The sequence below is a fragment of the Perissodus microlepis genome, chromosome 11, assembly GCF_051167445.1.
Source record: "Perissodus microlepis isolate ML-2025 ecotype Zambia chromosome 11, ASM5116744v1, whole genome shotgun sequence".
NCBI classification, from domain to species: domain Eukaryota; kingdom Metazoa; phylum Chordata; class Actinopteri; order Cichliformes; family Cichlidae; genus Perissodus; species Perissodus microlepis.
In genome coordinates this window covers 19,965,625-19,979,235 of record NC_140471.1, presented here as the reverse complement: position 1 = coordinate 19,979,235, position 13,611 = coordinate 19,965,625, and the positions used below count along the sequence as shown (strand labels likewise).

Here is a 13,611-nt window from a genome sequence, read left to right as displayed (position 1 = left end):
ACTGACGAGGGAAAGCTGAGTTTCCACCATCCCCCAAAGTACGTCATAATATATGATGCAATGTCCAAATGCAGATTAAGAGAAGTCATTAATTTAGTATTATATAGTATGATATCGGGCACAGCACAGAAACAAGAAAAACCGTTACATGCTTGGTGAAAAATTCATCCAAAATATTCTGGCTGTTGTCAGCTTCTCCCGCTCCAGCTGTTAGTGTATTGAACCACAAAGCAAGCCATATTATTTGTTATATATGCGTTACACCACATGCCTGAGCCAGACGTCCAGCTCAGCATTCATCTGTCAGTTAAAGAAGCCCTAAACTGAAGCCTAAATAAATCTGTAGTTTTTTGTTTTTGTTTTTTAAATCCCCTTTGCTCCTAGCACATGGCTTCAGGTGCAGATTTAATGGGCACAGCAGCACTTTCACATGAAACTCACAATCTGAGAGGACAATCTGGGAGCTGAAAACCCAGAAATACATTTTTCTTTCAGTTTTTTAAGCTTTGAAGGTTGAGGTAAACTGTGTTGCACAGAGTCTATCAGACTTTATCGGACCAGTGAAGCATTAATTACTTGTGCTGAGCTGGCACTCCATCATGGGAAGTTTTGGGTTGCCATGGAAACTACCACTGCTGTTTATTTTGCTCACTGCTGCCACCCCCTCTCGTGCTTTCTATTTCTAGCTAGATTTCCTTCGCTTGTTGTCTATAAAAGAGGAGGGAAAAAACCCAGTGATTGATAGGCAGTTGATTATTTAAAGAGTCATAATCTGAGACAAATGATTGACAAAAATAACTGAGAGGCTTTCATCTTTTGTCTCAGATTTTTATTTATTTATTTATTTATTCACAACAATAAAGAGAAAACTGCTGAGGACTTCTGAGGTAAGCCGAGCTGTTGGAACCCAAACATGCACTCAAGGCCACAGGGTGGTTTTCTTTTTGGGGAAAAAAGAAGATATTTTAAGCAATGTTGTTAACGCCTTTCTGACAGCTTCAGTGTTTTCAGTAGTTTGCTGTTTTCTGCTGTTATAATGGTTATGCTAGAGTTCTTTCTGTGGCATTTACATCAATGAGACACCAAATTTTTACTCTATTGCAATTTTATGAGAAAAGGTAAAAGAACATTTTTGAAAATCAGGACGCAGCTCCACTGAAGAGGAAAACACATTCAGATTGAGTATGACACAAGAAGACATTAGTTTGACATAAATGAGGAAAAACAAGAGTTTTCTTTTGACACGGTCAGCAGGAATAAATTATTGTTTATCACTGCTTGGGCTCTGACTAATCCCCAACACAGTTACCCTTGACTTCTTATCTCTCAGTAAATGTAATGAGTTTGCACCATTTTTTAATTGAAAACATGACAGTGGCCATAAATTGCTCCATGTTGAACAATGGAACAAGGGTTCCTGCTCTAGGTGTGCAGAAAATGAACTGGCTACACTGTACAGCCAACAAAGTCGAAACTCTGGAGGACATAATGGAGCATTTTAATTCATCCACCTGCTGTTCTGACCTTGACGCCATTGTGTCTTGAATTATTAATTTAATACAGACCCATTATTAAATCCTCTTAAAGGAAAACATGTTGAGAAAGCTATTTTGAATAACTTGCCTCAAGAAATGCAAATGCCCTTTTGGTCACATTTCAGCCAGAGTGATTGAAAATGACACTGAGAATGCTGTTTGGCTGTTTAAAAAAACATATTGACATAAAACATCTTTTATGGTACTGCTTGGTCCTAATATCGTCTTTGCGCATACCGTTGGATCATATTCATGTTGAATGAAATGAGGAAAGTGCAGATGCATATGTGAGAGGTTCTATCCCTAAACGTATCTTCTTTTCGGTCCTGCTGTTTGTAAGGAGCAGCCAATCAAGTAACAAAGTTGGCCTAAAGGCAGGGTAAAGGGAGATAAAATGACCATGGAGCTGGGAATGGGTATAATCACTACCATTTAAGTGAGAAAAACTTCTGGGCAGACTGGAAAACTGGCAGATATTATCTTTCACAGTCCTGAAATCTAAGCAGATACTACAACATTTTGGAGTTTGCCAGGTTTTAATGCTCTCACCGGTAAAAATCTTATCTGAGAATAATTTTAATCACAGCTTTGCATGACACGCTCAAGCTCTATTATCTCAAAGAAAGACATTAAAGGTCACGTATCCTGCCAAGAGGAGCTCATTTGTGGTTTCATTTTCAGGAGTAACTATTTTAATACTTTGTCAAATCTAGACCCCAAAAGTGTAACACAGCATTAGCTTATGCTAAAGTGCTGCTGTATATGAATGTCATGTTAATAAGCAGGGGTGGCTGTGGCTCAGGTGGTAGATCAGCTACTGATTGGAGGTTGGTGATCCTTTGCTTCCCCAGTCTGCATGTCAAGTATCCTTGAGCGAGATATTAGCCCCAAGTAGCTCTCTGATGTGTTCATCAGAGTGTGAATGTACATTAGTTTGCACTTGTGTTTAGAACTGGGTGTGAATGAGGCATGTTGTATACAGTGCTTTGAGTACTCTGGGAGAGTAGAAAAGCGCTATATAAGAATCAGTCCATTTACCATTTAAGCAGTCTTGGCTATAAACACATTTCTCATGAAGAATAAACCTAGTATCGAGAGCTCTTAGGTCATTATGGAGTCTGAAGCAAACAAACAGAAGCTTTTTTAACTGCACACACATGAAATCACCTCCATGATTATTCACATCTGATCTAATTATAGCAGCTTCAGTCACAATGAAAATCTTTATTCTTCTTCTGTGGTTTTGATTGATGAGTTTCTTTGTTCTACTGTTACTTTGTTTCTTGTTGCAATTTGAGGCTGTTATTATCAATTATAGCTTCACTGAAACAGTATTGCCACTCTGTTTCTGGCCTGCTGTTATTTTATTTTTCCCCTTTAGATGAGAAATATTTGGCATATCACTTAAATATACAAAAGAATTAGCCCATCAACCATATCAACAACAGACTTTGGTCTATCAGGTATCTTAGAACTAGATTACTTGAGCATTATAAAGTACACTGCTCAAAAGAGTGTGATACTTGATCATCACGGTATAACACAAAGTCACCTCAACTTAAGCAATATCAGTCCATTCAGAATGGAGGCATAAACCACTGTAAGCCAGGTGAACAAGACAACCCTCCTGAAAACTGATGGTTTTGCAGGTGGTGGCTACGGGTCATTGCTATCTCCTTATTCCCCCTGACTGATTTTACTCCAGTTTTGCTTGTTGCAAGTGTCCACTGCATGCCGTATCAGTTCAAGTTCAAGTTCAAGTTGGCTTTATTGTCACTTCAACCATATACAGTTAGTACACAGTGAAGTAAAACAGCGTTCCTCCAGGAACCAAGGTGCTACATGCAACATAAATTTACAACATAAATTAACAGAAAAACACTAAACTAGCTAACTAAGAGGCCTAGTTAGCTGGCTAGCAGAGACAAGACAGACTGACCTAACATAAATTACAACATGAATTAACAAAAAAAACAAAAAAACAAAAAAAAACAACTATCTAACTACCTAAGGAAGACTTTTTTTTTTTTTTTTGTTATCAGACAGCAGACAACAAAGTGCACGTGCAAATGTGCAAACAAGAGCAGCAAAGTGACAGAATGACAGAAAAACACAACGTAACATAATAATAAGGTTTTGTGATGATGAGTTGAGGTAGTGGAGGAACAGTAAACATTCCTTAGTGTAGCAGCAAAAATTAGGAAGTACAGAAGTTAGTGCAAAAAGTCCAGTACTAAAATTGTGCAAAAGAGCATTTACAGGTTGGTGTGTACGATGGTTTGGTGGTGTAGGTCAGTGTGTTTGCGCTTGTGTTGATTAGTCAGTCCAGTCTCAATGTTTTGAGGTAATTCAGTTAACCTGAGTGATAATGTTTGTGTGTGTGTGTGTGTGTGTGTGTGTGTGTGTGCGTGCGTGTTTATCAGTCAGTCCCTTTTTGCTGAGGAGACGGATGGCTTGTGGAAAAAAGCTGTTGCACAGTCTGGATGTGTGTGCCCGAATGCTTCGGTACCTTTTTCCAGATGGCAGGAGTGTGAAGAGTGTGTGAGAGGGGTGTGTCCGATCAGCCACAATGCTGGTGGCTTTGCAAATGCAGCGTGTGGTGTAGATGTCCTCAATAGAGGGGAGAGAGACCCCGATGATCTTCTCTGCTGTTCCCACTATCCGCTGTAGGGTCTTGCGGTCCGATATGGCACAGTTCCCAAACCAGACAGTGATGCAGCCGCTCAGGATGCTCTCGATAGTTCCTCTATAGAAGGTGGTCAGGATCGGTGGTGGAAGCCGGGCCTTTCTCAGTCTTCTCAGAAAGAAGAGATGCTGTTGGGCTTTCTTGTGCAGGGAGCTGGTGTTGAGGGACCAGCCGAGGTCCTTCTCCAGGTGGACGCCCAGGAATTTGGTGCTGTCGACGATCTCCACAGAGGAGCCGTTGATGCTCAGCGGTGAGTGGTCGCCTCGTGTCCTCCTAAAGTCAACAACCATCTCTTTTGTCTTGTCAACATTCAGAGACAGGTTGTTGTCTTTACACCAGTCCGTTAGTCTCTGCACTTCCTCTCTGTACGCTGACTCGTCGTTCTTGCTAATGAGACCCACCACGGTCGTGTCATCAGCGAACTTAATGATGTGATTTGAACTGTGTGTTGCTACACAGTCATGAGTCAGCAGTGTGAACAGCAGAGGACTGAGCACACAGCCTTGTGGGGCCCCAGTGCTCAGTGTGGTGGATATGCTATGGTATGATATTGTACCTGCAGCCCGTTCAGGTTGCAGCTAAACCAACTCCTTGCAAGAAGGTTTTCTGTATCTCCCAGCAGAGTCTGAAGAGAGATACCAGGAGAATGGCTGTTACACAAGGATAGGGCCTTAGGAGGGAATCAGCCTGGCAGCAGGACTTGTATCTGCTCCTTTGTAGGAGGAGGAACAGGGGGAGTGCTCCTAGAGCCCTACAAAATGACCCCAACAGAATACTCATGTGCATGTTCCTCATCTAACTATCAGAGTGAGCCGCTATAAGCATAGCATGAGGTCCCAAAATCCTTTGCTCAAAGATTAACACCATCTATTACCCACTGAGTCTTTGTAAGGCACTTTGAATTGGCTTTTTAAATGACGCTGTCTTAATGAGAGTTGAAGATGGAGGGCAGAAACAGATGTTTTAGTGGCCCTTGGGGCAAATATCTCCTTCCTGATTCCTGTGGGATCAAATCAGAGCAGGAGGCAAAGGGTGTAATCAGCAGTATACTTTCAGGATTCGTTTCTGCGCATTAGATTCTCTGTGTTCCAGGTTTCTCTTTCCACTGTCTGTTTTGTTTTCCATTTGGTTTATCCATTTCACTCTTGTTTTTGCAGTACCGCTTCTTTCCTTTAAGGTTGGGGGCAGCACTGAGAGATCAGCAGAAATGTGCTGACATCATCTCCAAAGATCCAGTCATAGCTTGGATGGGCGTGAAGGGAAGGGTGGGGGACCAGGGAGGAGAGGAGGGAGAGAGATACACGGAGGATGGAAGAAGCGAGGAAGAGGAGGAGGGAGGAAAGCAGGAACTGGGCATCAAGAGAGAATACTGCAGCTCCCTCTCAGATTCTACACACACACACACACACACACCACACGCACACACCGATGAACTGGATCATGAGGCTCTGAAGCACACGCCCACAACAGCAGCATCACTGTGCTGCACCACAGAGAGAGACCAGCCTATACTCCCATCTCTGACTCTCCCTCTTTCAGTCTCTGTTTGCCTCATTCTCTTTCACACACAAACACACACACACACACATAGAGGCAGACACGTGCTGCAGGGAAGATCTGAGTGTTGGGTCGCTGAGCATTCATATCCCCCTCCCCTTCTTCTTCTTTCTCACTCTCACTCTCTCTCCTCGTTCACCTTGTCTGTTCTGGCTGTATGGTTTATCGTTGCGTCAGAGTCAAAGACAGCCAGCGAGAAGCATGCCGGGGGAGAGCACTCACAGATCCGTGCCCAGCGACAAGCATCCAGGGCAGGAACCTGAGGAAACAGGGCTCCCTGGACCAGGTAGGACCACTGGGCTTGAGCACTGGGAAAGGAGAGGGTTTCCATTGATACTAATTAAGACAGAGACCAGGGCGTAATCGAGAAGAAAGGCTCAAGACTGTGTCGAGCAAGTAGTATTTAACAGATAGGATAGGAAGGATGGAAGAATTAGCAGGAAGAAAAGCAAAGGTAAAGGATTATTTGACAAGTACTAACTGCTCAAAAGTACCTGGGAGATCTCACTTTAGACCTGGGTGATTTCTGTGTGTCTGACATGTGCAGGCTGAGTAAGCTGTGATTCAGTTGCATGTTTGCTTCCTCGGTAAACTGCATGTTGCCTCTCCTTCCCCCTTGCAGCTATTAGCAGCCTCCCAAGAGATTCCACCCCTAGACATCAACTCTTACCTCGTCTCCTTTTACTCCCCATTACAGAATCCAAATTAGCAATCTGTTCCTTTCAGCTACCAGAGTATTGTATGTACCGACTAATTTCATTGTGTAACTGTCCCCCCCCCACCCCACCCCCAGCATCCAGCCTCAGTCCTCATCGGATTCCCAGTGCTCTTACCCCCACCCTAAATCTGGCCCCCGTAGTCTCTATCACTCCTCCCACTGCCCCATGTTCATGCCACATCCGCATCCCCATCTCTACATCAGTTTTATGCAAGCTGTAAGTGCAGAGCAGTGTGGCGTAGCTCCTCCCTACCCCCAGCTTCAACAGGAACATGACACAGCAGCATGGCAGAGCACAGTTTAACACAAAAACACAACCTCACAGGTACAAGAGCTTTCATTATTTTTGTTGTTTATTGTTTACTATATAAGATCATTAAATATGTAATTGATAACAAGAAGAGGTTATAGTGAAAGTTTTGCCTTAAACTTTATAATCATTATATTGTATTATATTATATTATATATTATATTGTTATATATTATAATTATAAATGACTTTGATCTTATTAGAGTATAGCTGAAAGGATAGATAGATAGATAGATAGATAGATAGATAGATAGATAGATAGATAGATAGATAGATAGATAGATAGATAGATAGATAGATAGATAGATAGATAGATAGATAGATAGATAGATAGATAGATAGATAGATAGATAGATAGATAGATAGAACAGAGACTCGCTCTTGGGGGTGGCAAATCCAGCGCTGCATCCACTGTGACGCAGCTTTAGTCTGCTCAACTGCGGCCTGTTCTTCATACAGCAAGCTAGGTGCTCAGATTAACTGCATTCCCTGAGACCAGGCTCCAAGGCCAGGCAGTCATATTATGTCACTGACTTATTTAGCAGCCTAGCCAAACAGTTTTTATGTACTTTCTATGATTGTCACTAAAGCACGATAGAGCATTTCTAGATGTGTTTTCAAGGTATATATTGCTTGATTTTCTTGAACTCAGATATGCTGTTGAAAACCAGTGCTATATTAGCCTTTGTCACCGCAGCATAGCGAGGTTTTGTTGAGCTCCTGCAGGAGAAGACAATCAGAATCAGCCTGTTTATGTTCCGTTGAGACTAGGCTGTGGTGTAGCAGAGGAGTTGTCTTTTGTGCATTATGTATTGTGCATCTCTCTGACCTAACAGCAGCTTTTAGTCTATGTGGCGTGACTCAGCACACACACAAACACACCTTCATCTTAATATTGGAGCAGTGATCGGGAAGAGCTTCTAAGTGCTGATGCTTGCATCTGCCACCTCCCCAGGGAGGGCAGGACAGTAGCGAGGGAGGAGAAGCAAAGAGCATGTGCTTAGTTACTACTACGCCCTGCTAGATACATCTGCGTACAAAGCAGAGCCAAAGCGAGGATCAGCTAGGAAAAGGCTAAGGGGTAATATAAGGGAGTGATAGAAAGAATGAGCTACATAACAGTAAGTGAATGTGATATCTATGCTCCATGGAGAACAAAACACGTGCATGTGTCAGTGAGGGTGTATATGTGGCTGGCACTGAGCTGAGCCACTTGTGTGTTGTAATGACCAATCAGCATGTGAATTGAGGTCACCCTACAAATGGCCCAGTTAAATGAGGGTTCTGTTCTCGGTGTGTGGATGACAAAGAGCTTAGAGCATATCTTCTGAGGGATATTTTGAAAAAAGTACAATTTTGCATTGTAGTAATCAAAGAACATCAAAGAACTGATTTAAGATGACAAATAGAATTTTACATTTTTTTATCTTCTTGCTTTTTACTTTCTTACTCATACCCAAGACTTCCTCTACTCCCTGTTGATTCATTTCCTTCATTCAGCCTGACATTTCATCTCAGTGATTTCTCCATTCCCAATGACAGGTGAGGATACAAGATGATAGCAAGGTCTAGAGGGACAAGAGGACAGAGAACGCTGTAATAGAATAACAGCTTATTTTGCCTCTGGCTAATTGTGCTAATTGTGAAAGAGACGTGCAGAGGTAAAGATTCTTGTGTATGTGAAGAAACATTGTTTCTGACTTCCATCTATAGAGACCAAGCTTTTGGAGGATTGCCGCACGCATTACAAAAATAATAATAAATACATTAAAACAGTCTCTTTTTAAGTTCCAGTACTCTTCTTTTTCTACTTAAAGCCATTTGCTGTGTCATGAGAGCTGAGGGGTGTTTGTTTACTGACTGGCATTTTGGTGTAATTTTCTTTTGCTCTTTCTGAACTAATGTGTGGGCTAAGATAAGTGAAACTCAAACACAGAAATCTAAAGTCTAATATTATACAATAAAAGAGGCATGACTTTCCACATCACATCTAGTGCCGTGGTACTAAGGTGATTTAGTCAGCTTGCTTATATGATATTTTTGTTAATTCCTCAGAGTTCAAATGTATTAATATCCGAACTCTTAACCTCCTAGGACCTGGCGTCCATATATGTGGACATCACATTTTGGGTTATTTAGACCAAAATATTCAATTTTGCTCAACAAGGGTCTGATATCCACTTATGAGGACATTATACTGCTACTACTGTGCTATTGAAATTTTAAACGAATATCCTTATATGCGGCTCTCATTTTTTTTAGAAACAAAAATCAGGTAAAAAAAATCAGCCCAAATATCAAAGAGAAATCAAAAATGCATGCCGTGGAAGAGTTCGGGTCTTAGGAGGTTAATATTTGTTTTGATCTTTTTTTCTTTTTTTCTTTTACTTATGAAGTTGTTTTATTTTCATTTCTCTTTTTCAGACATGACCAGACACCCATCTACTGACTCCACACCAAGTGACAGTGGTTCATCCCCGAGTGACAGTGGTTCTAGTCCCTCTCCCAGTACTCCACAAAAGCTGCTCCCAGCATGCACTTCTCCATTTGGACCACGACTATTTCATGTGTCCCCTAGCTCTTCTGGTACTCCAAGACCTCAACCTGAAGGCTCCGATCATCGCAACAACAGCACACCCAGACTGTCTGGAAAATTAGGTGGCCATGGACCATGTGGCCGCCATGTCCCTGTTAAGATGGAGCGAATCAAGGTGAGTGTGTTGTGTGTGTGTGCATGTATGTGTGTTTGATCATGTTGTAGCTTCATACCACTTAGGATACCATTATGAACATTTGTAATTGTGTATGTACAATGTTTTATTCCCAGGTCCTAACTGGTTCTGAGGTGGAGAGTGACTACCAGGAGCCACAAACTATTGATACAAGGGTGGTGATGGGTGAAGAAACACTGCTGAAAACAACAGAGATCAAGAAAGGGAATCCCTTTACTGCCCCAAGTGATCAGGCTGTACCTTTACCAGATATTCAAAGCTTTTCAGATCCTCAGGCACAGGCAAAAGAGACTCAGTTGGAAACAAGAAAAGAGGAAAATCAATCCCCAAAACAGGAGGCTCAGCAAAAAGACCGTGCAGACCCCTCAGCGACTCTCCCTATCCCTTTTCACAACCCCCTGCTCCCTCCCTCTACCTCCCCAGGGTCACTCACGACAGATGACAGCTTGACGGAGAAAAAAGAAGAGTGTCAAAGCCTCTCTCAAGATGAAGTGCCTTCCCACTCTTTTTCTGAGCCTTCCTGTCCAGTTGCTTTGTCCTTTTCTGAGCCAGTCTGTGCTGTTGACCCACTACGAGTGGGTGTCCCCTCATCTCTTGACCCTGACCTTTACTACACTGCTCCTTCTACCCCAATTAAAATGGCATCTCGCTCTTCACACCTGAAACATCATTCATATCCTGGCTCCCCTGTCTCTCCACTGTCCCCTGGTTCTCCCTCTGACAGTGAGGACCTCTGTTCCCCTCTCACTTCTCCTTCTGGCTCTTACATCACAGCAGAGGGAGGCAGCTGGACCTCCTCTTACACATCTTCCACCTCCCCCTCCACATCTCCAAATCCACTCCTCACAGAAGAAACACAGGAGGCTCCTGCTTGTTTTGTGGGATCCTTGTCTGAAATTGGAGATGAAGTTGGGGAGGAAAAGGGAAGAATAGTTCCAGAACGCGAGGAAGAAAGGGCAGGGGACTTCTGTCTGTACCATGAGGGGGATTTTGTTATGAATTCCCCAATAGGTATAACAGACACAGTCATCGTTGAGGAGGAAGAAATTTTAAAAGGGGACGAGGTCAGTGTTTCTAGAGAAAGTTGTCGCCCCTGCTGGGTAACTGAGGACACATCCCCTCTGAGGAGCAGTAGCAGTAGTGACTCCCAGGAGGATGGAGGAGGTTATGAAAGTTCACTCTGCCCTCTAGATGAGGACAGTATAGAAAGAGCTGAGTCGTCTAGACCTATCCAGTCGGGACTGAGACTGCAACTTGAGGCATGCGTATCAGAGGAACATTATGGACAGATGGATGTCCACCAAGAGCCTCCTTCAACCGCCTTGACTCCTGACACAGAGAACATGACCATGGCCTCATCAAGCCTTAGCCCTGACTCACCTGTCCTCTCCCTGGATGCCTTCTTTCCTGGAGCGTTTGATAGGCTTGGTCCCAGTTCCTTCATACTATCCCAGGCAGCCTGTGCTGATGATATACCAGAGGAGGAGAGGATGATCCCTGCCTCCCTCATCTCCTTTCCCCTTCACACCAGCCTTATCTTTAAGGCCGATTCAATGGAAATCACCCTCTTCCCCACTGAAGAAGAGAATGAAATAGAAGTTAATGACAGAAACGAAGAAAAGGACGTTGATGCCTATGCAGCGGGAGAAGAGGAGGCAGATGTAGAAGATGACGATGAAGACGAAGAGGATGACGATTATGATTATGATGATGATTTTGATGGTAATGCTAATGGTGCTGTCAGCTGTGATGAATATGAGAAAACTAATAAAGATGATGGCAGTGATGACCGTAAAGAGTCAGGCGAGGAAGCTAAGGTGGAAGTGAAAGTGGTAGAAGAGGACGAAGAGGAGGAGGAGGAAGAAGAAGAAGATGAGGACGACGATGATGAATGTCATAGCAGAGCAGTGGAGGATCCCACAGATGAGGATAGCTCAGCATCCTTCCTTCATTCGCTTTCAGAAACTTCTCTTAATGAGGGCTTGGATGAGTCTTTTTGTTTCCAAGACGATACAGAGGAGTCATCAGATTCTGCCTCCTACAACGGGGAGGAAGACGAACGTCTGTACAGCACTGAGAGGCATGCACAATCATTAGAACCCACATCAGCAGATGGACCTGATCCAGGTCAAATACAATCAGAACCTGAACGGGCAACTATCAGTGACACAGTACAAAATGAACCTTTGCCCTCACAGCAGAGCGTGGATGAACTAGTGGATCGCTGCAAAACCACCTGTCTGTCTGAAGCCACTGCCCACCCTAAAGGAAACAATGTAGATCCCAGTCCTATGGATGCATGTAAAATCCCTGAGACCCAATCAGACCCTGAACTAGAATCTACCAGCGAAACAGGTCAGGCAAAACCTTTCCCTGTACAAGCAAGCACAGACAAACCACTGGATCACCAGAAACTATCCTGTCCTGCAGAAGCGAATTCTTCTCTGTCAGACTCCTCCGACGACCCGAATAAGAGTGCAAATGAGAGTGAAATGACTTATCTTGATTTTTTCTCCGATCCTCTTGAGGGGCCTAAGCCCAGTCCCTTTTTTAACCCTTCCTCCACTCCTGATACCAGCCACGTGTCACCTTCTTTTGCAACAGAGTCCCACATGTCCCACATTCCTCCCTCTGCTACTTCTGTGCAGGAAACAACAGACCAGAACATTTCAGTTTTTCCAGAAGAAGATCACCAGGGCAAAGATGTTGATTTCAAATTGCCCAGTAATAGTGGCACAGTGGAAAAAGAACCAGAAAGAGACTCTTTGAAATTGCACAGAGATAACTCAGTAACTGAGCCCATAAATGGGCCAGAAAGAGATTCTTTCAAATTGCTCATCAAGCCTCGCCATTATCACTCTGAAAGCCAAAGGACAGTGGGAGCAAGTAGACGTGTGTTGTCAAAGTCTTTCTGCAGTAAATATGATGTGCCTGTAGGGGCAGAGGCCATGTGCAGATCCAGTATTCACAGTGAGTCTGATATTGACCTTGACCAGAAGAATGGGAATGCTTCAGCAGAGTCAGTGAGTGTGGAGTGTAGAATCAGTGATTCTGGTCCGTCTCTGAACAATGTCATTGCTACTAATGACTTGAATAAAGGTGTTCCTCTTCTATCTTGTCCTAAAGACCCTAGTCCCAATCCCAGTAATATCCCTGTTTCGGCCTCTCCAGAAGTCATCTCAGAACTAGCTGACAATCTGGCCCTAACACCTGAACACTGCCCTGGTGACTCTTCCCAGGAGAACCTAAGGGAAAACACCCTTAGTACTGATGAGGGAGTACTGGGAGCTGTTGGTTCCCCACACTCACCTTTTGCCATCTCTCCGAAAAGGGAAAATTCAGAAACGGACACAAGCAGAGAGATGGGTTCTGTAGCAGGGGCATGGTGTGACACCAGGGTGGAAATGGGGTTCAGTCTTGGATTAGGAGCAGAGGCTGAGTTTGGTGTCTGGGGAGCAGGGGAATCTCTATCATTGTCTCTGGGGAAGAGGTATGAGTTAGAGGCGGAAAGTTTGCTCATGTGTGATGCAGAAGGCCAAAGCAAGCAGACGGCCATGGTTTCTAACATGAGCAGTGAAGAATGCAAAAATTATGATAATGTTCTCGGGTCTATGCTAGATGAAGACGATAACAACAGTTTGCATGGAGAGAAGCGCCAAACAGATACCGAAGAACTGGTTGGAGAGGGAGTTTCTGAGTCCAACTTGGCACACTGTAAGTCCACTGAGGAGATTTCAGTAGAAGGAGGGGGAGAAGATGGGAACGCCAGCTTCCTGGAGGATGATATCAGTAATCTAAATCCACACAATGACGGCGATAACACAGAAACACAAATACAAAACACTTGGAAGAATTGTAACAATAACAGTGAGTCTGCATTTGGCTCTGCACATGGGAGTCTCAATGCTCTGTCAGAGGAAGTCAGACACCAGAGTGTGAGTGTCAGTGTTAGAGACTCTGTCTCTAATATTCCACTTGAGGAGATGCCACCTCAGGTTTCAGACACGATTCCTGATGGAGACAGGAAATCAACAGATAGTTTGATAAACCAGACACCAGAAACAACGCAGACA

General features: G+C 43.6%; 1 protein-coding gene across 1 annotated transcript in view; it reads left to right on the top strand.

Moving 5' to 3' along the window:
• The first annotated feature begins 5,547 nt into the window (after positions 1-5,547).
• nacad (NAC alpha domain containing) overlaps positions 5,548-13,611 on the top strand; it is a 12,817-nt gene continuing 4,753 nt past the window's right edge. Inside the window, exons 1-3 of the mRNA XM_084943031.1 lie at positions 5,548-6,064; positions 9,231-9,517; positions 9,634-13,611. The exon at positions 9,634-13,611 is cut by the window's right edge and continues 1,537 nt beyond it. Of these exons, the coding sequence (XP_084799157.1) occupies positions 5,980-6,064; positions 9,231-9,517; positions 9,634-13,611 (4,350 nt within the window). The 5' untranslated portion in view covers positions 5,548-5,979. The remainder of the gene's footprint in view (positions 6,065-9,230; positions 9,518-9,633) is intronic.